Here is a 23,565-nt window from a genome sequence, read left to right on the forward strand (position 1 = left end):
AATTTATACATACAGACAATATTTCAATTGTAGCTGAAATCCAGGAAGATATTAGCTATCAAGTCTTAGGCCTGCATAACTGAGCTGATGAGGGGTTGATTGTTTTTTTGAGTTGTTTGTGTTTGTCTTTGGTAGTACTAAAGAAACCAGGTATAAGATGTCTCTTTAAATATGCCTGAAGGTCTCATTAACCTTAGAGGAAGAAGTTTCTTCATTTGCTTAGACACTTGGGGTCTGTCCAGTTAGCATCCTTATGGGGTGATTTTGATGCATTCTCTGGGACAATATGCCAGAGAGAAATTATTGTACTTTAGTGAACAAGGAAACCTGGTGCTAGTTTGGAAAGGCAGGAATGCAGAACTGGAGCAAGCTGAACAAAACTTGGTGTTAAAACCTGTGAAAAAGGCTTCTTTCAGTTACAATTTTTTGGTCCTGCTAAGACTTCAACTGTGAACAAATGGTTCCAACATATCTGAGTGGTTCAGCTCATAAATACTAGAGAAGTCATTTAAGCCCACCGATTTAGCAGTCTGTTGAAGAAAGGACCATTTCCTAGAAACCTTGTGTCGTATAGGATCAGTGAATAAAAGACTAAGTAACAGCCTTGACACTCCTGAAGAGATGAGAACTTTGCAGAACTATCCTCCTCTTTCTAGGTATGGTAGCCATGAAGTCTGGTATTTCGTGAGTTGGAGTAGTAGAACTGGAAAAGTTTAGGATGAATCCAGTTATGTTCTATTCTTTCAAAGTAATTTTAACTAAAACCTGACCCCTTCCCAAGAAGAAATGCTGCTTTCACAAGTAGTTTAGAAAATGGTAACTTATATCTGAAAACCATGTTCCAAGCTCAGATCTTGGTTGGTCAGGTCATAGTTTGATGTGGAGTTCAGCCTCTCCCGGTGCTCAATATTTTATTCATTCCAGTAGCCCCTTTTCTTCTTTTCATGCTTCTTGCTCTGCACATGCAGAAAAAGGTACCCCCTCTCCATCACAGAATGGCCTAGGTTGGAAGGGACCTTAGAGATCATAGAATCATGGAATTGTTTCAATTGGAAAAGATCTTGAAGATCAAGTCCAACCATTATCTAACTACCAAGGCTGGTGCTAAACCATGTCTGTCAGCACCACATCTATATCTTTTAAACACCTCCCGAGAAGGAGACTCAACCACCTCCCTGGGGAGCCTGTGCCAGTGTTTGAGAACCCTTTCAGTGAAGAAGTTTCTTCTAACATCCAACCTAAACCTCCCCTGGTGCAACCTGAGGCCGTTTCCTCTTGTCCTCTCACTTGTTACTAGGGAGAAGAGATCAACACCCACCTGGCTCCAACCTCCTTTCAGGGAGTTTTAGAGAGCAATGAGGTCTCACCTCAGCCTCCTTTTCTCCAACCTCCCAGCCATGGGCAGGGACACCTCCCAACTAGACTCAGCTGCTCAAGGCCTCATCCAGCCTGGCCTTGAACACCCCATGGGTGCAGCAGCAGCAGCGGCAGAAACAAGATTCCCTTCCTGACACTGATGTGTTAGGGGAGCAGCAGGTGGTGATCTCTGAAGAACAGGGTGAGAGTGATGACTCAAGGCCTCTTTTTTCTCCTGCTCTGTGTGTGTGTGAATCCCACTGTACTGTGGGATTAGCTGCTGGCTGCAGATCCAATGTCAGTGCTTTTGTTTCTGCGGTTCTGTGTAATTTAACATGTCAATAGCTTTGCTGGTAAAAAAAATGATAGCATTTTATGTGGCTGTTTTACTCATAATGTATCACATATTTATAGCTGAATGGTATCACTGCTAAATATAAACAAAGAGTTCAAAACTGATTTCAGGAAATTTCTTCCTAAAATCTTGCCTTTTTTTAATATATGAATTTTAATAATGACTTCTCCTTCTTGCAGACAAAATTGAAGAAGCACAAAAACAACTTAATGGAACAGAAGACCAACAGAGAGGTAATAAATAAACCCCAAAAAATGAATCACAGAATGATTTTGGTTAGAAGAGGTTTAAGATCATTGAGTCCACCCCCTATGCCAGCACTGCCAGGTTTAAGTCACCACTAAACCTTGTCCCTCAGCACCACACCTACACATCTTCTAAGTACCTCCAGGGATGGGGACTCCATCACTGCTCTGGGCTTGACAACCCTTTTGGAGAAGAGATTTTTTCCTAATGTCCAACCTAAACCTACCCTGGAACAACTTGAGGTCATTTTCTCTTGTCCTGTCACTTGTTACTTGGGAGAAGAGACGCAATCCCACTTTGCTCCAAGCTCCTTTCAGGTAGTTGTAGAGAGCAATGAGGTCTTCCCTGAGCTTCCTCTTCTTTAGGCTAAACAACCCCAGTTCCCTTAGCCAGTCCTCACAAGACATGTTCTCAAGACCCTTCACCAGCCTTGTGCCCTTCTTTGGACATGATGCAGTATCTCAATTTCCTTCTTGTAGTGAGGGGGCCCAAAACTGAACCCAGTATTCAAGGTGCACCTCTCCATTGCCAAGTACAGGGGTCACACCATTGTTGATCCAGGCTCCAGATGCTGTTGGCCTTTTTTGCCACCTGGGCACACTGGCTCATATTCAGCTGGCTGTCAACCAGCACCCCCAGGTCCTTTTTCACTGGGCAGCTTTCCAGCCACTCTGCCCCAGGCCTGTAGCATTGCATGGGGTTGCTGTGACCCAACAATCCTATGAAGTAGGAAAAAAACACATTAAGATTCTAGAGTCCTTCCTGCATCACTGAAAAGACTCTGCTGGGCTTGGCACTAGATGAGACCACAGATATATCTCTGTGCAAGATCAGAGCCTGTGTCTGTGACGCCCTGATTTTGCTGTGGCACAAAGGCTTTGTTTTAACTGCTTCTGTATTTGCCTTGACCTCGGTGAGACTGCTGAAGCTGTAGCATTAGGAATGTGCACAAGTTACTGACTACAGCCTCTGCTAACCATTGGTTTACTTAATCATTATTAACCATCACTGGTTCATGGCAAGCAATATGTGATGATTTCTACCAGGTGCTGAAGAGAGATTGATCATCACAGGTTATTTCAAGAAGCAGATGACCTGTGACAAACTAAATGTGTGTGTTGGAGCTTAGGAAGCTGATGGAAAGTTATTGCCTTTCAAGGTTGACTGACTGGCTGGCTGGCTGGCTGGAGTGGTACCTGTTTGGTTGTGTGCTAAAACTCATCTGCCCGCCCGTGGAGATGCCTGGAGAGACATTGTGGGATACTTTGCTGTACTATTACTAGACCTATCACAGGAGAGCTTTGAAAGATCGATCAGCACAAATCCAGAGGAGCACAGGGGAAAGTAGAAACCCAAAATAAGGACTCAAGCATAAAGGGGACCCTGTCCAGCCCCCTCCTATTGCTGTCGCCACAAAGCCTCAGTCCCAGTGTCCAGGTGTGAAAATCGTCATGAGTCATGGGCAGCAACTCTACAGGTCACTTTTTGGACTAACAGCATTGCTCCCTAGGAGTGTGGGACACATTGGGGGATTCAGGGGTAAAACCTTTGGGGATTGCATAGAACTTATTATGGAACGTCTAGGAGATGAACCAAAGGTGGAAAAATTAAGGGATTTAGGTAATACAGGAAGGAGCGAATGTGGGAAGTAGGGGGATAACTGAATACAAGGGTCTGTATGCATGTGAGCAGGGGTGGGCCAGGATGCTTGTCTTGCCATCTTCTGCTTCTGACCAGCACAGTCTGTCCTGTCTTCTCATTAAACTCCACCTTCAGTTGTTTTCCAGTAAGTGTAGAGAGAAGATCTGTGGTGTAGTGACTGTGGATGTGATTGCTAGGAAAGGTCAAGCCAGATGAGCCAGTGAGTAGATGGAGTAGGCTAAGGGTTGCATTTGAATGGGTTTGAAGGTCTCTGAGTCTGAGGGTAACTGTTGGCCTGTAGGTTTAAGAGCACCCAAGGATGGCTGTAGGGACCAGAGACCTGGGCAGAGACCAGGGACCCTGGGCAACCTGGTCTAATTGGGGATGTCCCTGCTGACTGCGGGGAGGTCAGACTACATGACCTTTGGAGGTCCCTTCTGGCCTGGACCATTCTGTGAAGTCCTGGACATCTCTGACTGCATGTGCAGTGGTCTGTACCAACAACTGGAGTGGGGCTGCAGCCTTGGGCAGTCATATGTCCAGGTACGGCAACTGGGGAGACTGGGATCCGTGAGTGGCTACTGGGCATACTGAGTTTCTAAGCCCAGCTGCTGCTGGGGTCCAGCTTGGACATGTTGATATATTCCCACTAATGGACCTCTGTCCTGCTCAGCTGCATCAGGGAGCAGGATGTGGTGGGTAGTGTTTGTGTGAAAGCTCAGAGTGTTTGTCTGGGATCTGTGTATCCAGCCATATGTGTGTGTACATACCTGTGTGTGTATGTGGTGTATATCATGTGTGTGGTCTGTCTGCATGTCCCTGTTGGAAAAATGTTTTCAGCCTTGCTAAGTAGTTGGACCTGGGAGCACAGAGCAGCTGCAGCCTCACTTCTCTTAGGTGACTGGAGTTGGCTTGAAATACTTTCTTCCACCAGTACTCTGTCAGTGCTTTGTCTTGTTCTGGGTAGACATTCACTTTTCATTGTAGTGAGCTTTCCTCCTGGGCTGTGACACATCTGGAAACAGTGTTGTAAATTGTCAATGTTCTGTCCTGGAATCAAAGTTTATTATCTTCTGGAGCAAGGAACATAAAAACTTTTTGAAGTTTAGAGGACAGAAGAAATACCCGAGCAGATCTCAGCAAGGTCCATTTGGCCCGACATTCAGCTTCCAACAGAGGCAGCAGGATGTACTGTTTAAGGAGAGCACATAAACCTGGCTACTTTCTTTAGTACATTCCCCTCATATTGTCCACAGACATTGGATTAGGGGTATCTACCTCATCCCTTTAGGTATTTATGGAGCTCTTATCCATGTATCCTTTTGATTAAATGCAGTCTCCATCCAGTATTCTCTGGCAGCAAACTGCAGAAGTTCACTACCAATCACATACAAAGTACATTATTTTAGCTTTTTTTCTCAACATCCCATTTTTCTTCAGTTCTCAGCAGGTGTTCCCTGCTTCAAGCATTGGGTGATTTAAGTAGCACATCTGCAGTCACCTTATCCACTGCCTGCATGATGTTATAATTCTCAGCTGTATCTTGCTCAGCTTTCTTTTCTGCAAGCTCATGCCTGGTTTAGTTTGTCAGGGGAAGGTTTGATAGAAATTGTCTCTTACACACACCAGGACTGTGATGTTGCCTTACATATTTCTATAAGGTGGAAGATATTTAAATAGGTGTCTAGATGGTAATGGCAGTCCTTCAGACATTTTCAGAGACTTTGCAATAAAGTAGGCCTTCTACTTCATGGTTTTGACATATTTTTGTTTAGTTGATCATAGATGAGTGGTGTGTCTTCCAAACATAAAAAACTGGGCATGTGAAGTACACCTGTCTGCTCTTGTTTCCATTGGTCTTTCAGAGTCACAGAATGGTAGGGGTTGGAAGGGGATCATCTAGTCCAATCACCCTGCTAAAGCAGCCGTCTGGATCACATTCCACATGGGTTTTGAACTTCTCCAAATAAAGAGACTCCACTCTCTCTGGGCAGCCTGTCATCCTTTCAGGAAAGAATATTCTCCTCGTGTTTGGATGGAACTTAGTGTGTTCTAGTTTGTGCCTGTTGCCCTTTGTCCTATCACTGGGCACCACTGAAAAGAGTCTGGCCCCATCTTCTTGACTCCTGACCTTTAGGCCTTGAGACATTGATAAGATTCCCTCGCTTTTCTCCAGGCTAAACAGCCCCAGGTCTCTCAGCCTTTCCTCATGAGAGAGATGCTCCAGTCCCCTCATCTTCGTATCTCTCCACTGGACTCTCTCCAGTAGTTCCTTGTATCAAACTGGGGAGCCTAGAACTGGACACAAGAATCCAGTTGTGACCCCTCTAGGGCAGAGCCGAGTGGGAGAAGAACCTCTCCCAGTCTGCTGGTCACACTCCTCTTAATGCACCCCAGGATACCATTGGCCTTCTTGTCCACAATGCCACATTTCTGGCTCATGGTGAACTTATTGTCCACCAGGATTAGTCCTTGTCTGCAGAGCTTCTTCCCAGCAGGTCAGCCACTAACCTGTACTGGCTCATGGGGGCACCAGTAGTGTAAGAATATTGAAATAATACTGCTCTGGACTATTGTGATGTACATGAAGATGATCTAACTTCTGCTTTCAGGTGTTTTTTCTCATATGTCACCCAGTAATTTCACTGCACAAAGGATCAGGAATTCTCTAGTGTAAGCTCAATGATCTACCCTAAAAGGGATGGGTTTCTAATGATGTAAGTGGTGGTGGCACTCAGCTTTCAGCATCTCAGAATCAGAGAGATCATTGCTTAACTTCGGGTTGCTAACATAAGTTCGTGTGTGGCAAATGAAAAATACATTTTTATGTACAAAATTGATACAAAAATTTTAAAAAATGAATAAAAGTAATTGAGAAATACATTTTTATGTAGAAAATTGATATAAAGATAATTGAGATAAGGTTAGTCTTTTAATTTTTAATGAAAAATCTCCTCTGCCATCTTTTTCAGTTTCTTAAATGTCTGTACAGATAAATTTTTTTGGCAATATAAAGCAAGCAAAATTATTTATTTGAAGCTTTGAGAGTCTGAAGATCACTGGAAAAAAATACATGGTTTGAGCTAACCATGTAAACAAAAATGTGCATATATTCACATAAATTAAATCACAATTAGATACACATGAAGTATGGTTCTGTATTTTTCCTCTTTGCTCATTTATTTTGCCTTTCAGTTCATCTAGATCAGTTCAGATTTGTTTATTTCCTCCCTCAAATGAATAGGGAACATAATTTTGTGGAGTTCATCACAAGTTAACACTGCTCTGTCAGTAGTGGAGCTGTCAGTGGCAGAGTGTATTAGCAGGGAGAATATTTTCCTTGGTTAATGGTGCCTGGGTGTCTGCTGACTGGCATTGTGCACTGCTCAGTCATAAGTTTATACATGTGTGGGATTTAAGTTAAATTTAATTGACTACAAAACAATATGTATTTAACACCTTGTTTTGCCATTAGCTGCAGTAATCCAATTAGAGCAGATTGGAATAGGACTCGATTAAACACAGAGGAGACAATAAATGAGCAGGCATAACAAGTTTGCAAACTTTGGTTATTTAGTTTAAAGTTGCAACTGGAAAACCTTTTTTTTTTTTTTTTTTTGAGTGATAGTCCACAAGTGCATTTAGTTTCTGATCAGTACTGTGGATCCTCTCCAGTTTGCCAGTTCTGATAGAGCACTGGAACAGGTTGCCCAGTGTGGTGGTAGAAGCCTCATCCCTCGAGGTTTTTAAGGCCAGGTTGGATGTGGCTCTGATCAATTTTATCTAGTACGAGGTGTCCCTGCCCACGGCAGGGGGGTTGGAACTAGATGATCCTTCAAGTCCCTTCCAACCCTGACAACTGTATGATTCTGTGATTCTAAGTGGCATCAGGCTGTCAGTATTTACTGAGAAACCACCAAGACAGAACCATTCAAAGCCCAAGGTCCAAACAACTTCTTTATAAAAATAAAAATCTTTATTTCCAGCCTCTGTCATGGGGCTACTTAAAGCATCCATCTGCACTTCTGTGGGTGCTGATGGGTCTCTGAAGCCTTAAGGTTGACCCAGCATTGGGTGGAGTGTCTCTATAGTCACTGTTTGCACCCAGGACTGTAAGACTCTCTGTTCACTCGCTTAGGTCCATGTACAGCTATCAGAACCACCACATTAGAGCTGTCGTGGAAAGAAAGAGTAAAGAAAGGAGAGACTACATTCCAGCAGCAGCTACTTCTCTGAGATGCACAATCCACAGGCACATATGTTCCCCTCCCACATTTGCAGTCCCTTCAAAGCGGCGTGTTGGCGTGGAGGAGAGGCAGCCGAAATTAAAACGCCCTTCACCTTGTTTGCCCATCTGCTGTTTTTTTAACTGGGAGATTATTTTTCTAGTAAATGGAATGGTGCTGAGATGTAGGTGAGGGAGTTTGCCGTTATTAAGTGGAAGCATGAGGTTTTAGTTCAGAGGTGTAGGTTCTGCTGCAGATTCATTGTAGGCTTGTTTTGTCTGTTCCTGGAGCGTCTTAGAAGGGGAATGGTTAGCAGGTCAAGAGAGGTTCTCTTCCCCCTCTACTCTGCCCTGGTGAGGCCACATCTGGAATATTGTGTCCAGTTCTGGGCCTCTCAGTTCAAGAAGGACAGGGAACTGCTTGAAAGAGTCCAGTGCAGAGCTACAAAGATGATTAAGGGAGTGGAACACCTCCCTTATGAAGAGAGGCAGAGAGAGCAGGGTCTCTTTCTCTTGGAGAGGAGGAGACTGAGCAGTGACCTCATTAATATTTATAAATATGTGAAGGGTGAGTGTCAGGAGGGCAGAACCAGGCTATTCTGAGAGATGCCCAGTGATAGGACAAGGTGCAATGAATGCAGGCTGGAGCATAAAAGGTTCCATGTGGGTGACAAAACACTGGAATGGGCTGCCCAGAGAGGTTGTAGAGTCTCCTTTTCTGGAGACATTCAAAACCCACCTGGATGCGTTCCTATGTGACCTACTCTAGATGATCCTGCCCTGGTGGAGGAGTTGGACTAGATGATCTTTCGAGGTCCATTCCAACCCCTAATGTTTTGTGATTCTGTGGGTTCTCTTTCTTCAGAGTTCTTCAAAACCTTCCCTTCCTTATCATCCCTCTTGTTAAATGGGTGCATGCTGTTGACAGTTATTGAGGGAGTTTCAAATTACCTTGCTATAAATACACCAGCCTTCTCCCAAGATAACCTAAATGTTGCATGTGTCTTATCTTAAAGAGTGATGCTTTTTATGTTGCCATGGCCCAGCTTACAGCTGACTCTCATTAGCCCACCATCTGGCCTCAAAGGAATGGCCAAGTACCTTCCTCCTCCCCTCTGTTATTCCCTATCCCACTTCCTGCCATGGCACCTCTTCCTGCCAAAAAGCAGGTGGGAGCCCTAGATGCTGGTGATGTACCCTGCTCCCCAGGTCATCAGCTGTATTCCTTCATTCAAGGGAAATGGAACGAGAATGGAACGAGAAGGGGAGAGATTAAACAAAGATCTGGAAGTGTGGTGATAAACAGTTCATGCATTTTGGTTTACTGTCCCAGAGTGACTTCAAGCTCCACAGATGTTTCCTTGAGTTTTTCCTGTAGGTTTACAAGGATGTGAGCTTTCTGGATCTGTGCTGCTGTGGGACCCACATACTCTCACTAGTCCAAAACATTTTCTTTCCATGTTGTATTTGTAAAGATCTGTGCCTTACTTTTTGGGCAAGGCATGTCACCAAGATCCAAAGTTTCATTTGATTCTTTTCATCTTTCCATCCTTATCTTCAGCAACCATATGGGCTAGAAATACAGTTGCTCTAAATGGAAGTGTATAATCTTCAAAAGTTGCAAGTAACAGTAGTGTCCTGTTTGCCACTTAAGGCTGGTAAGAGGATTAGCTTGCCTTTTTATTTTGCTGTTAACATACACCAGAGCTACCTGCCTTTTATTTCCCAAACGTTCCAAACTACAAGCCAGCAGTGATAACTCATGCAGTCAGTTGTGCATTTTCCTGATGTCTGATTTCATAAACTGTTTGTATCTATGTTAAAATATGTCAATACATGTGGCTGAGAGGTAATTTATTTAAATTGTTCTGTGCACATCAAGCTGTAAGGCTTTAAATCAAGAGTGAGTTATCCTCATAAAATATTTGCAGCAGCTCAGACAGCTGCAAATGCAGGAACTGTTTTAGTCTGTAGCTTATACAAGATCTCACATTTTCATAAAGTCCCATCTATTCTTAAAATCTCTGATGTTTTTGCATTGAGGGATGTTTTGTGCTGCTCTTAATGATGACTTGAAAGGCCCTTTCTGACTTCAGGCACATTCAGTGCAGGGGTTTGTGCCCATGAAGGATAGTGAGAAAATGCTCCTGACTTCTGTGGGAGCAGGAAGAGTCTCTGATATCACTTAACCTCAGTTTTCATTACTTTTGTCTAAAATAATTAAGTCCATTTTAATGTCTCATTTTACCAATGGGGACAAAACTGATAAAAATTAGATGTTTACGTGTTCTTTGCTGTGAGAAACAGCGTCAGAATATGGGCTTACCTGGGGAAGTTTTCAGGCTCCTGTAAACCTCCTGGGTTATGAGTCAAACTCTGTATCTGATATTGCTATTTTAATTGTCTTTGGTTGGTACATTTAGTTTAGACTACTAGCAGCTGAAATCTGCTCAGTAAATCCACTGCTGGTGCTAGACACAGCAAGAGCTGGTATTGTTTTGACAGGCAGACAAACAGATTTACAGTTTTAAATTGAACATTTCATCCTTTGGAGCTATTATGAGAACTCGTTTAAAGCATTAATGGGATGTTAAAGTAATAGTATTTTGACTCTTCCTGACAAGTATAGAAGATTTTTTGAGTGACAGTTCAGCAGAAGAGATCCCAGCCTGCAAGTATGATTTTCAAAGGGACATAATACAAACTAACTTTGTAAAGATGTTGAAGCAACATTTTCCTGATTTCAAATGGAAGGTAGCTGTTTTAAATCACAATACATCACTTTGTTAAATCAATGGCTGTGTTTGCAGATGCAGTAACAATTTGAGCTTCACCTCCTTATAGTGAAAAGAAGGATTTCTTGCACTGTTCTGAAATCGGAGGCCAGAACAAGCTTGGTTTTAGAATCATGGAATTGTTAGGGTTGGAAGGGACCTCAGAGATCATCTAGTTCCAACTCCCATGCCATGGGCAGGGACACCTCACACTAGATCAGGTTGCGCAGAGCCCCATCCAGCCTGGCCTTAAAAACTTCCAGGGTTGGGGCTTCTACCACCTCCCTGTGCTGGGAGGATGCTGTGCTGATTCTAGAAGCTTACCTGCACATATGTAGTAAATGCAATGGGTTGCTAATTTTAGCTGATTTGAGCTGGGAGCAAGCCAGCTGTGGAAATGTGAGATTTTTCTCTCATTAGCTTCCTTGTAGCCTGAATAAAGAGTGGGGTTTTTTTATAGTTTTTTTATATTTTCCAGATACTCCTTTAGCTCAGGGAGTTGTTAATTTCCTTTGTCCTCTTTCTAGAGGGAAAGTATAACGTACAAATGGATGGTGAGTTTGATGCAAGGTGCTACTTTCTGCTAGTTAGATGCTGTAGGCTGACCTGGATGAAGTCTTGCACAGGAATCTCCTAAAAAGATGGACATATGTCTGTGGGAGGGGGGGAAAAGAGAGACTGTGGACAGTTGTGGAAAAGGGCAGGGAAGGATGGGGAAAGGAAAGCCCTGTGAGGACCTCAGTGGGACCTCCAACTGATGTCAAATCAAACCCACCTCTAGCACACCAGACTGAGCTTTCATGATTAGGACATTCCCAGAATCTGCATTTCCGTCACATCAACTTCTCCAGCTTTTGTCATGTTCACAGCGCTACTTAGTCCTAAAAGAAATGCCTATTGAGTAGGACTTCGCCTGTTCACTTTGCCAGATCTCCTGTTCTGATGAGACCTTACTTGGAGTAGTGCATCCAGCTTTGGAGTCCTCAGCACAACAGGGACAGAGGAGGCCTATGATCCAAGGGCTGGATCACCTCTGCTATGAAAAAAGGCTGAGAGAGTTGGGGTTGTTCAGCCTGGAGAAGAGAAGGCTGTGGACAGACCTTATTGCAGCCTTTCAGTACTTAAAGGGGACATATAAGAAGGACAAGGACAACCTTTTTAGTGGTGCCTGTTGGGACAGGACAAGGTTTTATGGTTTTAAGCTAAAAGAGGGAAGATCTAGACTAAGTATAAAGATGATTGTTTGTTTGTTTGTTTGTTTGTTTTTTACACTGAAGATGGTGAAACACTGACACAGGTCACCCAGAGAGGTGGTAGATACCCAATTCTTTTAAACATTCCAGCTCAAGTTGGATGGGGCTCTGAGCTATCTGTTCTACTTGAAGATATCCCTGCTTACTGCAGGGGTGTTGTACTAAATGATCTTTACATGTCCCTTCCAACCCCAACCATTCTATGATTCTATTCCTTTCCATGTTTTAAATAGCACAGTTGTTAAGTCTGAGCTCTTTGCTGTTCTTTGTTTCTCCAGTTGCTACAGGCAGTGTGGAAATCATTTCACTTGATTCCTGCTTTTCAAATGGAAGATTATGTTAAAGAAATGCAGAGGGTACAACTAAGGAGCTTGTTCTGTCATTATGTGCAAAGATAGTTTAGTTAACATCTTGTTCCTTTCATTTTTGTGGGTTTTTTTTCCCTCTCAGACTCATGTTTGGGACTTTTTTATTCAGTATCTCATTTGACCAGATACCAATTGCTGTTCTTTGCTGGTAACCCTGAAAGGTGGTGGCTGTTTCATGAGCTGTTCCAGAATTCTGTTTTAATGGCCTTTCTTTTTCTGTGTGTTAGGGGTAGCAGTTCTTCTAATGACTTGCTACTCAAATCCTAACTTTCCAGTGACAACTGATAATCCTTAAATTGCAAACAGATAATTTAATTATGAAACTACTCACAACATTCCCAACATTCGAGGAGGATTTCCAGGTGTCCTTGAGGTATTTCTGTTAATTTCTGGCAACATATTCTCACTAACTGGTTATGTTTAAACAGCTTTATTCTTACATGGAAAACTGGATGGAACTCGTTTCTGATTAGGTGTTGACTACCTGCTCTTTAATTTGCCTTTGAGGAGATACCTTGACTGTTTTCATGGCCTTGGAGTGCCTAGTGAGGAAGGTTCTCCTCCCCCTCTACTCTGCCCTAGTGAGGCCCCACCTGGAGTATTGCATCCAGTTCTGGACTCCCCAGTTCAAGAGGGACAAGAATCTACTTGAGAGAGTCCAACAGAGGGCTGTAACGATGATTAAGGGAGTGGAGTACTGCCTTATGAGGAAAGGCTGAGAGAGCTGGGGCCCTTCAGTCTAGAGAGGAGAACAGACAGAGAGGGGATTTAATAAATGTTTATAAATATCTGAGGGCCGGGTGACAAGAAGGAGGGGACAGCCTCTTCTCACTTGCACCCTGTGATAGGACAAGGGGCAATGGATGTAAACTACAGCACAGGAAGGTCCACCTCAACATGAGGAAGAACTTCTTTACTGTAAGGGTCACAGACTTCCCAGAGAGGTTGTGGAGCCTCCTTCTCTGGAGAATTTCAAGACCTGTTTGGAGGCATTCCTGTGTGACCTATGCTAGATTCTATGGTTGTACTCCAGCAGAGGGGTTGGACTTGAAGATCTCCAGACGTCCCTTCCAACCCATAACATCCTGTGATGCCGTGAACATCTCAGGCTGGGATTGCTGGTGGTGTTTGCTATCACAACCTTATCTCTTCACCTGCTCATATCATAACAGCACTTGATGGTGATTAGTTCTTTTAGTTTAGTACTAATGCTTCTGTGTAGATTAAGAATATCATAGAATCACAGAATATCAGGTTGGAAGGGACCTCAAGTATCATCTGGGCCAATCTTTTTTGGGAAAAAGCATGGTCTAGGTAATATGCCCCGCACACTATCCAGCCAAAAAACCAGAGTTGGTAAATGGTTGTAATGCAGACACAGCATATAAACTCCATAGGACTACTTAATACAGTAAATATTTGTAGGTTGTTTGCTGTTCTTGTGTTGATTTTCCTCTGCCTTTCCATGAGGTGCTCAAGTCCTGCAAAAGTTTACAGTGGTTCAGGCTGTGCTGCTTTCTTACATACATAATTCTGGGCAGGAAATTAACTCTTTTTGGAGGAAAAAAAAATCCATTTTACTTTGGTCAGAGATTTTCAGATGTGCTGAAATGTTGCATTTGGTTCCTGTTCACATATGGATGTTGGCATTTTGTAGCTGAGGCTCGAGTGTTACCTCAGTGGTCATTTGGTTATTGCTGTTTGATCTTCATGGTCTTCCTCATTGAACATGCTGTTTTCATGACTAAAAATCTGCTGGTTGTTACATTCTTCACTGAAGCCAAGAAGCTAAATGCACAAAACAGGGCCAAGCTCTTAGAAAGCTTTTTCTTGATCTTGCTAGCTCAGGGTTAGTTATGCCCTTACAGCCCATTAGAAGTCTCACCATCATGGCTGTCTTGACGTGAGTAGCCAGGATTTGAAAAGAAGCTGTCAGAGAGACAGCCCCAGACTGCAGCTTGTCATTTCCTCTTTACCTATCCCAAGGCCAAACAAGAGCTGGCAGGCTCTTGAGTCTGAGCTGAAACTGTATCACAAGGGAGCTCCCTGCTAAGTCCAAGGTGTATGCCTCTGGGCGAAGGTGTCTCCCTTACCTGATGCTAAAATGGTATTGCACAAATCAGAGAGCTAATCCACTCTGCCCCCGCTTAAGGATGTCACAGTATTTCATTGGCTGCATGAAGAGCAGCCCAGAGCACACCTTTGTGGCTGCACCTTTACACCTATCATTTGACGTGTGTCACTTGCTAAGTTCTGGGTGTTCCTGGGGAAGAACCTTCTGTGGTTTGAATTAACAAGAGGATCATTTCTGTTTCTCTTTACCCGTGGTCAATCCAGAAATTTATTCTCCTCTTTCAGCTTTACCATATCTTTGTGGCTCAAACACTGGTGAGAGATATGGTAAGATGTGGGGTCTGAGGTACCTCTTGCTCATTCCCACATCATCTTTTGTTTAAAATATAAACAGGCCAGTTATTTCAAGAAGATATTAGTCGAAGGCAAGAAATACTTTTTCCTTTCCCCAGCTTTACCTTCAAAGCAACAGTTCACTCCTATTAATACAGAATGAGTGGAATCGGTAGATTTAAACTTTAACATTTGTACTAAACATAATTAAATAACATTTTCATGTACTTAACTCTTGCATTCTTTTGGTAGCCAGTAATGTGGATGTTTCCTGGAAGGTACTTAACTGAAAACCAGTAAATTGCATACAAATAGATTAGATATAACGCAGTGGCAGCCACATCTGTAGTGACGCTGAATAACCATTTGTGGAACAAACGGAAGATTTTTGGATTGCTTTGGCTTTTTTGAGGTGAGCTGAAGTGTTCACAGAATTTACTGATGTCATTTGTTTGATGGTAGAAGTTGTGAATGGGAAAAGGAGTTAATTAACAAGAAAACCAGAAAAGCAGGATTGCTGGGGATCCTATTCCTTGTGCAGCCAGAAAGTGTTTCTGGTATGTGTTCTGATCCAGGTAATACAATAAGATGAAGACCTGCGGAAGCTTGTAAACAGTGAACAAAAGTACTTTGCAGACCTTCAACTTCATGTATTCCAACCTGAAAACAGTGGAAATTGATAAAAACGGTGATAAAGTGACTATGATAAAATAGCTTCTGTTAGAAAGTGACTGGCTTTGGGGACAAGGGGAAAGCACCTTGAGTTTAACAAGGCCACTATATTCATGTATCCAGATTGAGTGTTGAGGGGGTTTGGAACTAGATGATCCTTGTGGTCCCTTCCAACCCTGACTGATTCTATGATTCTGTGATTAGGTGGACAATCAGAGGAGTAATAAATCTGATTGCAACATGTACAAATCTAAAGCCTTGCATCTGGGTGGGAGGAGCCTCTGCAGGGACACCAGCTGGGCACTGACTGGGGAGTAGCTCTGTGGAAAGGCTCTGGGGCTGTGGGTGGACAGCAAGCTGGGCATGAGTCAGAAGCACACCTAGCAGCAAGGAAGGACACATCCTGGGCTGTGTGAAGTAAAGCATGTCCAGGAGATTAACAGAAGGGATTATGTTCCTATCATGGCTTGGCATGGGTGCCTTTAAAAACCATGAAGTTACAGACCTCCAGAGGCTAGATGGGTCCAGGAGGTGGACCAGAAAGTGTAGTTTTTTGCCTGTATCTTTATAAAACTGACTGCAGAGTCAGTTTCTGCCCCCTTCTTCTCGCGCTCTCACTTCCCAGCTGGCTCCCTTATCTTTACTAATGCATGGGAGCTGGGTCTGGAGCAGCCTGGCTGGCGTTTGGTAATAGCAGGAGTTAGTAGCAGAGAGATATATAAGGCCTGGAGTTTTAGCCTGGTTCGGTGGAGGTTGAGGAAAGCTTTAGCTTAATGGTCTTCTGCATTAAGCCCAGACTACGGATTTTGTGTATTTTATGTGCTTTGCACTGTAGCATGTAGTTTATGAATGGCACTTCCGTTTAAACTTCTAATAATACTATTTCTATCCAGTCCTGCATGGAGTTTTTCTTTAACTACTTTGAGAAGAGTTAGAGAGCCTGTCTTGTTCCTAAAACTGAGACAGTTCTTGTACGCAGTAATCCTTAGACCGTGTTTAGATACTGTGTCCAGTTTTGGGCCTCTCCAATGCAGGAAGAACATCAAAAACCTGGAGTGAGTTCAGCATTGGGACACCACAACCCTCAGGGCTGGACCACTTGTCCTGTGAGGAGAGGCTGAGGGACTTGGAGTCAGTCAGCCTTGAGAAGAGGTGGTTTTTAGAGGGAGTTACTGTGTAGAGTCAGGCTCTTCACAGTGGAGCATGGTGAGAAGATGAGAGGCAATAGGAAGAAGTGGAAGCAAGAGTGGCATGGACTGGCTTGTCCCCCACAAGGACAGTCAGCGGTCTAAGATGTTACTCTCAGAGGCTGTGTAGGACTTCCTGGAGGTTTCCAAGACCCTACTGGCCAGAGCCCTAAGAACCCTGGTCTAATCCTGTAGCTGGCCCTGATTTGAGAAGGAGGTTGGACTAGAGACTTGCCCAGGTTCCATCCCACCTTCAGTACCTTGTTATGAAATACCAATTTTTCAATTTGGGAAACTTTCTCAGCAGTAGATCTGATGGGTGTGATGTCTTGGTGTGTATATCAATATACATTTTCTCTACAATTACTTTTAATAATATGTGAACTTGAGATACACTGTTTTTATGGCCTTACCAGGGTGTGATGGTAGAGAGTATTAAAATTTAATTTGACTTTATGAAAATGTGGGCTGTAATTGAGGTTAATGGCACTACTCAAATGAGTGCTGGTACCACATATTAACACAGGTGCACCTTTCCTGGAGCTTGTGTTAGTAGAACTTTTGCTATTTTGGTTAATAATAAGAATTTATGCTAATGAAATAGTCACTCCAGTATGAAAACCTGATGTGAAATGACCCTTAAGCAGGATTGGGAAACGTCTGTCTGGCTCCCAGCCAGTACCACACCTTTGATGGGTCACATAGCAACCTAGAGCTTAATGTTGTCTGCTAAAAAAACCCAAGAAAAATAATTGTGTGTTTGCAGGTAGTCTTAAATCATAGAATCATAAAATCATTATGGTTGGAAGAGATTTTTAACATCCTCAAGTTTCATGGTCAATCCAGCACTGTCAGAACACCACTAAACCCTCAGCACCACATACGCATGTCCCTTCAGTCCCTCAAGGGATGGAGACTCCACCTCTGCCCTGAGCAGCCTGTTCCAGGACTTGACAACCCTTTTGAGGGAGGAGTTTTTTCTAATGTCCAACCTAAACCTCCCCTGACACAATTCAGGGCCATTTGCTCTTGTCCTACCAATTGTCACCTGGGAAAAGACTCTGTCCCTCATCTCACTACAGCCTGCTAAATTTGCAGAGAACAAGAAGGTCTCCCCTGAGCCTCGTTTTCTCCAGGCTAAATAATTCTGGTTCCCTTAGCTGCTTCTCATGAGGCTTGTGCTCCAGACCCTTCACCAGCTTTGTTGTCCTTCATTGGATACACTCCAGCACCTCAATGTCCTTCTTGTAGTGAGGGACCCAAGTATGAGTAAGGTAAGTATAAAACCATGCTTACCTTAGAATCATAGAATCACAGAATCATACAATGGTCTGGGTTGGAAGGGACCTCCAAAGGTCATCTAGTCCAACCCCCCTTGCAATCAGCAGGGACATCCTCAACTAGATCAGGTTTCCCAGAGCCTTGTCGAGCCTCACCTTGAATATCTCCACCACCTCCCTGGGCAACCTGTTCCAGTGTTCCACCACCCTCATAGTAAAGAACCTGTTCCTAACATCCAATCTAAATCTGCTCCTCTCTAGTTTGAAGCCATTGCCCCTTGTCCTATCACCACAGACCTTATCCACCTCTTCTGCATTGCTTGTGTATTTGCTGATACAAACAAAAGGATGTTGGTGTAGAGGAACACTTGACCCAATCTCTATCAGACTGCTTTAGCCTTTGAATGTCAAAGCTTCCTCTTTTTTTTTTTTTAAGTAATTAATGTCAAGCTGTGCTTTATGTACAGATCAAGTATTTTTTAAGGGTCTGCTCTGTCTATGTTAGGACTGATGAAGAGGGCTGGGGCTCTTCAACTTGGAGAAGAGGAGACTAAGGGGTGTCCTCATTAATGTTTATAAATACGTAAAGGGTGAGTGCCAAGAGGATGGAGCCAGGCTCCTCTCAGCGATGCCCAATGACAGGACAAGGGGCAATGGGTGGAAGTTGAGGCATAGGAAGTTCCATGGAAACAGGAAAGAATTATTTCACTGTAAGGATAATGGAACACTGGAAAAGGCTATCCAGGGGGGTTTTGGAGTCTCCCTCTCTGGAGATATTCAAGACCTGTCTGGATGTGTTCTGTGTGATCTGGTATAAGTGATCCTTGGCTGACAGTGGGGTTGAACTAGATGATCTCTTGAGGTCCCTTCCAACCCCTAACATTCTGTGATTCTGTGATTCTCTAAAATGTTCTCCTAACCATAGATTAAGCCTACTGAAAGAGGTTTTTCAAACATCACTGCTAAATTGTTTGACTTGCGTCCTGACCTCTGAAACAGGGAGCAACCACCCTGTGGCCATCTCAAGAAGTCCGAAGTTAGGAATCTGAAATACGACTTTGGAATTGTTGATGATTGACTTTCAAATCCTCTCAATTTGTGCTTAAACTTAAGCATGGCACTTGGATTAATATCAGATTTTTCTATGGACTCATTGACTGTAAGCATTTCCATAGTTGTGTGTGTGGTTCATGTAATCAAAGGTCTTTGGAGAGGTTTTTGTGCTTTGGTAAAACTGTAATTTTTAGGAAAAGTATTTACAGCTGTTAAGACATATATAAGGCAGTATGAAGCTAAAGAGGTAATATAATACAAAATGAAAGTTTAGTTATTCCCTGCTGTGTTGAATGTAAGTTCTGGTGGCCTTACATTTGCCAGCAAGACTTATTTCTTTATCTCATAATGATGTTCTTTACTTATTCATGGGTACAAACCCAGTGGAGTGACTCTTGAGTGCTTTTGATAGTTTTGGGGAAATGAAAAATAAGTAAGTATTGGATGTCAGGAATTAAAGAGTATTTTGAATACGTAAAGACACTAGGAAGCTGAGCTTTAATCAGAATAAGGTCCTCAATAATATTCTCTCTCTTTTGAAAACCTTCCATCTTTGGATTGCTACCATTGTTAAGTGCCAGGGTAATCTTTTAGTTATATGTTTGAGATCTAAATTAGTATTGGAATGCTTTCAGAATAGGCTTGATCTTATTTGCCATGTCCTGGGAGCCACATTTAGGAGCTAAAGTTTAGGTGTTTGACTTTGAAAATCTCTCTGTATGTAAGCCCACGGTGATGATTTTAATATTGCAAGATAAAGTGAGGACGCGTAGTGAAAATTGAATCATTGCACGGTTTGTGTTGGAAGAGACCTTTAGAGGTCATCTAGTCCTACTTCCCTCCAGTGGTCAGGAGGGAATCTTCAACAAGGTCAGACTGCTTAGTGCCCTGTCCAACCTGACTAGGAATGTTTGCAGGGATGAAGCTTCTACCGCCTCTTTCTGGGCAGCCTGTGCCAGTGTTTCACCACCCTCAGTGTAAAAAAAAAAAAAAAAAAAAAAAAGTCTATCTAGTCTAAATCTCCCCTCTTTTAGTTTGAAACTGTACCCCCATTACCTTCTCACAATAGGCCCTGCTAAAAAGTCTGTCCTCTTCTTTCATATAGGCCCTTTAAGTACTGAAAGACCACAGTAAGGTGTCCTTGGAGTCTTCTCGAGGCTAAACCCCAACTCTCTCAGCTTGCCCTCATAGCAGAAATGTTCCAACCCTCTGATCATTTTTGTGGCCTCCTCTGGACCTGCTCCAGCTAGTCCATGTCTGTCCTGTGCGGAGGACTCCAGAGCTAGACCCAGCACTGCAGGTGGGATCTTGCCCCAGCACAGAGCAGAGGGGCAGAATCCCCTCCCTCAACCTGCTGGCCACACTGCTTGGGATGCAGCCCTGGATATGGTTGGCTTCTGGGCTGTGAGCACACATTACCACCTCGTGTCCAGCTTTTAATCCACCAGTCCTTCTCTGCAGGGCTGCTCTCAATCACATTATCTCCTGGCCTGTATACTGGAGATTGCCTCGATCCAGGTGCAGGGCCTTGGACTGTAGGGACCAGGAGTGGTTGCTTTCACCATGTTTCACAGGGTAGCACTGAGAGAAGAGAGCTCACTGCCTGGCTTTGGTTCCCTCTTATTCTCTTTTCTTTCATTTCTAAGTGCAAACACGTAGGTCTATTAGAAGGGAAAGAGAGTGGGTGTTGTAATAACATGTAGGCTTGGAGACAGGCAGTTCTGGAAGTTACTTAAACAAAATCACTGAGATCATTTTGTCAAGACTCTGTCTAGTGCACCAGTAAATACTTTGGAAGAGAAAATCAGATCGCTTATACCTTTCCTTTATTTGCTGCATGAGTTACTCTGCCTGATTGCTATCTACACCATCACACTTGTGTTCTGCTGCTCTGTTTCCTGAGCACAGAGCAGAGTGCAGCAGAGAAATTACAGGTGAACAAAATCATGTTTAGAAACATCAGTTTTTCTTGTCATGTTTTGAGTGCAGAATTCATACTTGAAGCAAAAGAATTAAACAGAGAATCTTGATAGCAAAATAGAACAAAGCCAGGAAGGCAAAGCGTGGAAGATATGCTCTGGTGTCCCTTATGAGAAAGATACTTTTTACACATCTGATTGAGATGATAGCTCTGCTCAACACCACCACTTCACTACTTGAGAAAAAAGAGTTACCACCCAGCAATGAGAAGGGCTTTCTGATTACAGAGGGAGAGGAGTGCATGGAGAGGTGGGGAGAGAAAGAAAAGCAGATCAACTTCTTCTTGTTTTTAAAATTTTTCTTTTCTTTTTTTGTTTTGTTTTGTTTTTACGTTCTCTTTGTTCAGTAGCAGCTCACTAATGTGGTTACACAGCCCTGGCAAGTTACCATGCTCCTGCAAGTTTTTAGCTCCAAAAGGCAGAGGAGTGTTTAGCATTCTGGAATTGATGCTTTCTGCCAGTTCTGTTGTTGCTGCTGGAATTATTGATGGAATTGATCTTTGTGCAGGCATGTAGCTGTAGATTAACAAACGTGTCATGGAATATCTTCAGCGTAAACTGTGAATACAAAACCAAGGTTTATACACAAGGAACAAAAAGCTAAAAGGAAATGAAATGAAGTTGTCAGGGATTCCTTTCTCCCTAGATAAATTTGTTTGCTAGCAAACACGGGGTAAGGATTTCCATTAATTATAAGGATTTCTAAATTGTTCAGGAGTAGAGTAGAATACAGGACTTAAACTAGTATTAAAAAATTTGCAAATTCATTGTCAATAAAAGGTTTTACAGGATTTCCTAACTGAGCACAGTGAATTCCACTCAGAAATCTATCTCTGGAATAAAAAAAAAGATGTAGAGTGAGAAACTCTAGTTGTCATATTTGTAGACTGGAATTTTGTTGGTATGGAACAGCACAATTAGTAGTTGTGAAGACTAAAGCAAATGACTATTTGTCTACATAAAGCCACGCTTAACTTGCCTTTGTCTCTCTTTTTCTCTTCCTTTTTCAGTTTACTGAACATTTGTTTATGGTTTGCTGTGTGTTGAACCACATTTTTTTTTAAAGTAAAGCAGTAAATAGTTTATGGAAAATTCTGCTCTTGTATTCATAATGGATCCATATTTGTGGTTACTTGATTGGTAGATTAGATACATTTTTACTTTCTTCAAGGTTCCTTACAAGGAGAGACTGAGGGAACTGGATCTCTTTAGTTAGGAGAGGAGGAGGCTGAGGGGTGACCTCATTAACATGTATAAATATGTAAAGGGTGAGTGCCAAGAGGATGGAGCCAGGCTCTTCTCGGTGATGCCCAACGACAGGACAAGAGGCAGTGGATTGACGCTGAGGCATAGGAAGTTCCATGGAAACAGAAGGATTTTTTTTCCCTGTGAGGGTGACAGAACACTGTAAGAGGCTGCCCAGGGGGTTGTGGAGTCTCCCTCTGTGGAGATATTCGAGACCCTGGATATATTCCTGTGTGGTCTGGCAGGGGCAGTTGGACTAGTTGATCTTTTGAGGTCCCTTCTCACCCCTAACATTCTGTGATTCTGTGATATGCTGCCATGCATCTCTCAGCTGTGTGGATTTTCAGGTTACTAGCATTGTGCAGCTTGAGTGTGCTTGTTTCTCTGCACTATATGGTCGAAACCCAGGAATAGTAGCAATTTCATATTCTGAGGCATCAGGAAGCAGCATGTCATTTGATTGTTCAATTCCTGCAGTAGGAAACACCTTAGTCTGTTTTGTGTATGTCTGTCTGCTCGGATGTTCACAATTCCTGGCACTCATTCCTTCGCAGCCATGTGTAATCTGCTCAGCTCTTCCTCTAGTGCTCTGCTACAGACAGTGGCAGTGTGATTGGTGTGGAGGCATGATTGTGATGGGATGAAAGCTGCAGTGTGTGCATAAAGGAACCGAATTACTTACACCCAATTAAGGTGGCTGTGCTGCAGAGAGATCACCAAACCATGGCTAAAAGCAGCCTTTAATATAATTACCTTGTTCTGTTCTCTTTGATTCGTGTGAAATTGTTTTTTGTTGTTACTGAAGAAAAAAGATTTGCAGTAGAATATGAATTTTAAAGAAATTAATATTGATGATAACTTACTAGTGTAAGTTTGACATAAGATAACTTACAAGATAATTTATAAGTGTAAGTTTAATTGTGAAACAATGGAAAGTCCAAAACATCATGATGGAAGACTGCTCGACTTTGACTTTCTTCAGTCCAGTCTAATATGAATAGGTTCATTTGAAGGTTAATAGAAAAATTCTTTCTGGATGCACAAGAGAAGCACAAAGTACCCATAACTGGGATTTGGAGCCAGTAGTTCTGGCAAGGGATTTGAACATTACTTTCATGGGAGTATTGAATATGACAAGAGTCTGTCACTCTTAACCATTAAACTTCCTTTAGTAGGGCTGAGAAAGGAGTAAGTCAGGTTCTGCAGAACTTCTACATTTACAATGCGTGTGATGTGTGGCTTTCAATCTTTCTGTTTGCCAGGAAATCTGAATATTCATTCACCCTAAATAAATATGTCTACATTGAATTGACATCGAGTTGAAAACAGGATTCTGAGCTTCCAAGTACCTGTCATTAGCACACATCTCAGTTGAGTTATGCTCAGGCACAGAGGAAACATAGCATCTTCTTGCCTTTCTTTTCCTACTGGTCACTTTGCGTTCTTTTCTGCTAGACAAGCTTTAGGCATTGCCTGGATTTCCTTTTCATGTAGCAGGAATTTCACCCTGGACTCATCAGCTCTT

The 23,565-nt window shown here is 42.8% G+C and overlaps 1 protein-coding gene across 1 annotated transcript in view; it reads left to right on the plus strand.

Annotated features, from left to right (window-relative positions):
- The first annotated feature begins 667 nt into the window (after window positions 1–667).
- HIVEP1 (HIVEP zinc finger 1) overlaps window positions 668–23,565 on the plus strand; it is a 60,622-nt gene continuing 37,724 nt past the window's right edge. Inside the window, exons 1-2 of the mRNA XM_054381956.1 lie at window positions 668–677; window positions 1,891–1,944. Of these exons, the coding sequence (XP_054237931.1) occupies window positions 668–677; window positions 1,891–1,944 (64 nt within the window). The remainder of the gene's footprint in view (window positions 678–1,890; window positions 1,945–23,565) is intronic.

Source organism: Indicator indicator, chromosome 6, assembly GCF_027791375.1.
Source record: "Indicator indicator isolate 239-I01 chromosome 6, UM_Iind_1.1, whole genome shotgun sequence".
Classification (NCBI taxonomy): domain Eukaryota; kingdom Metazoa; phylum Chordata; class Aves; order Piciformes; family Indicatoridae; genus Indicator; species Indicator indicator.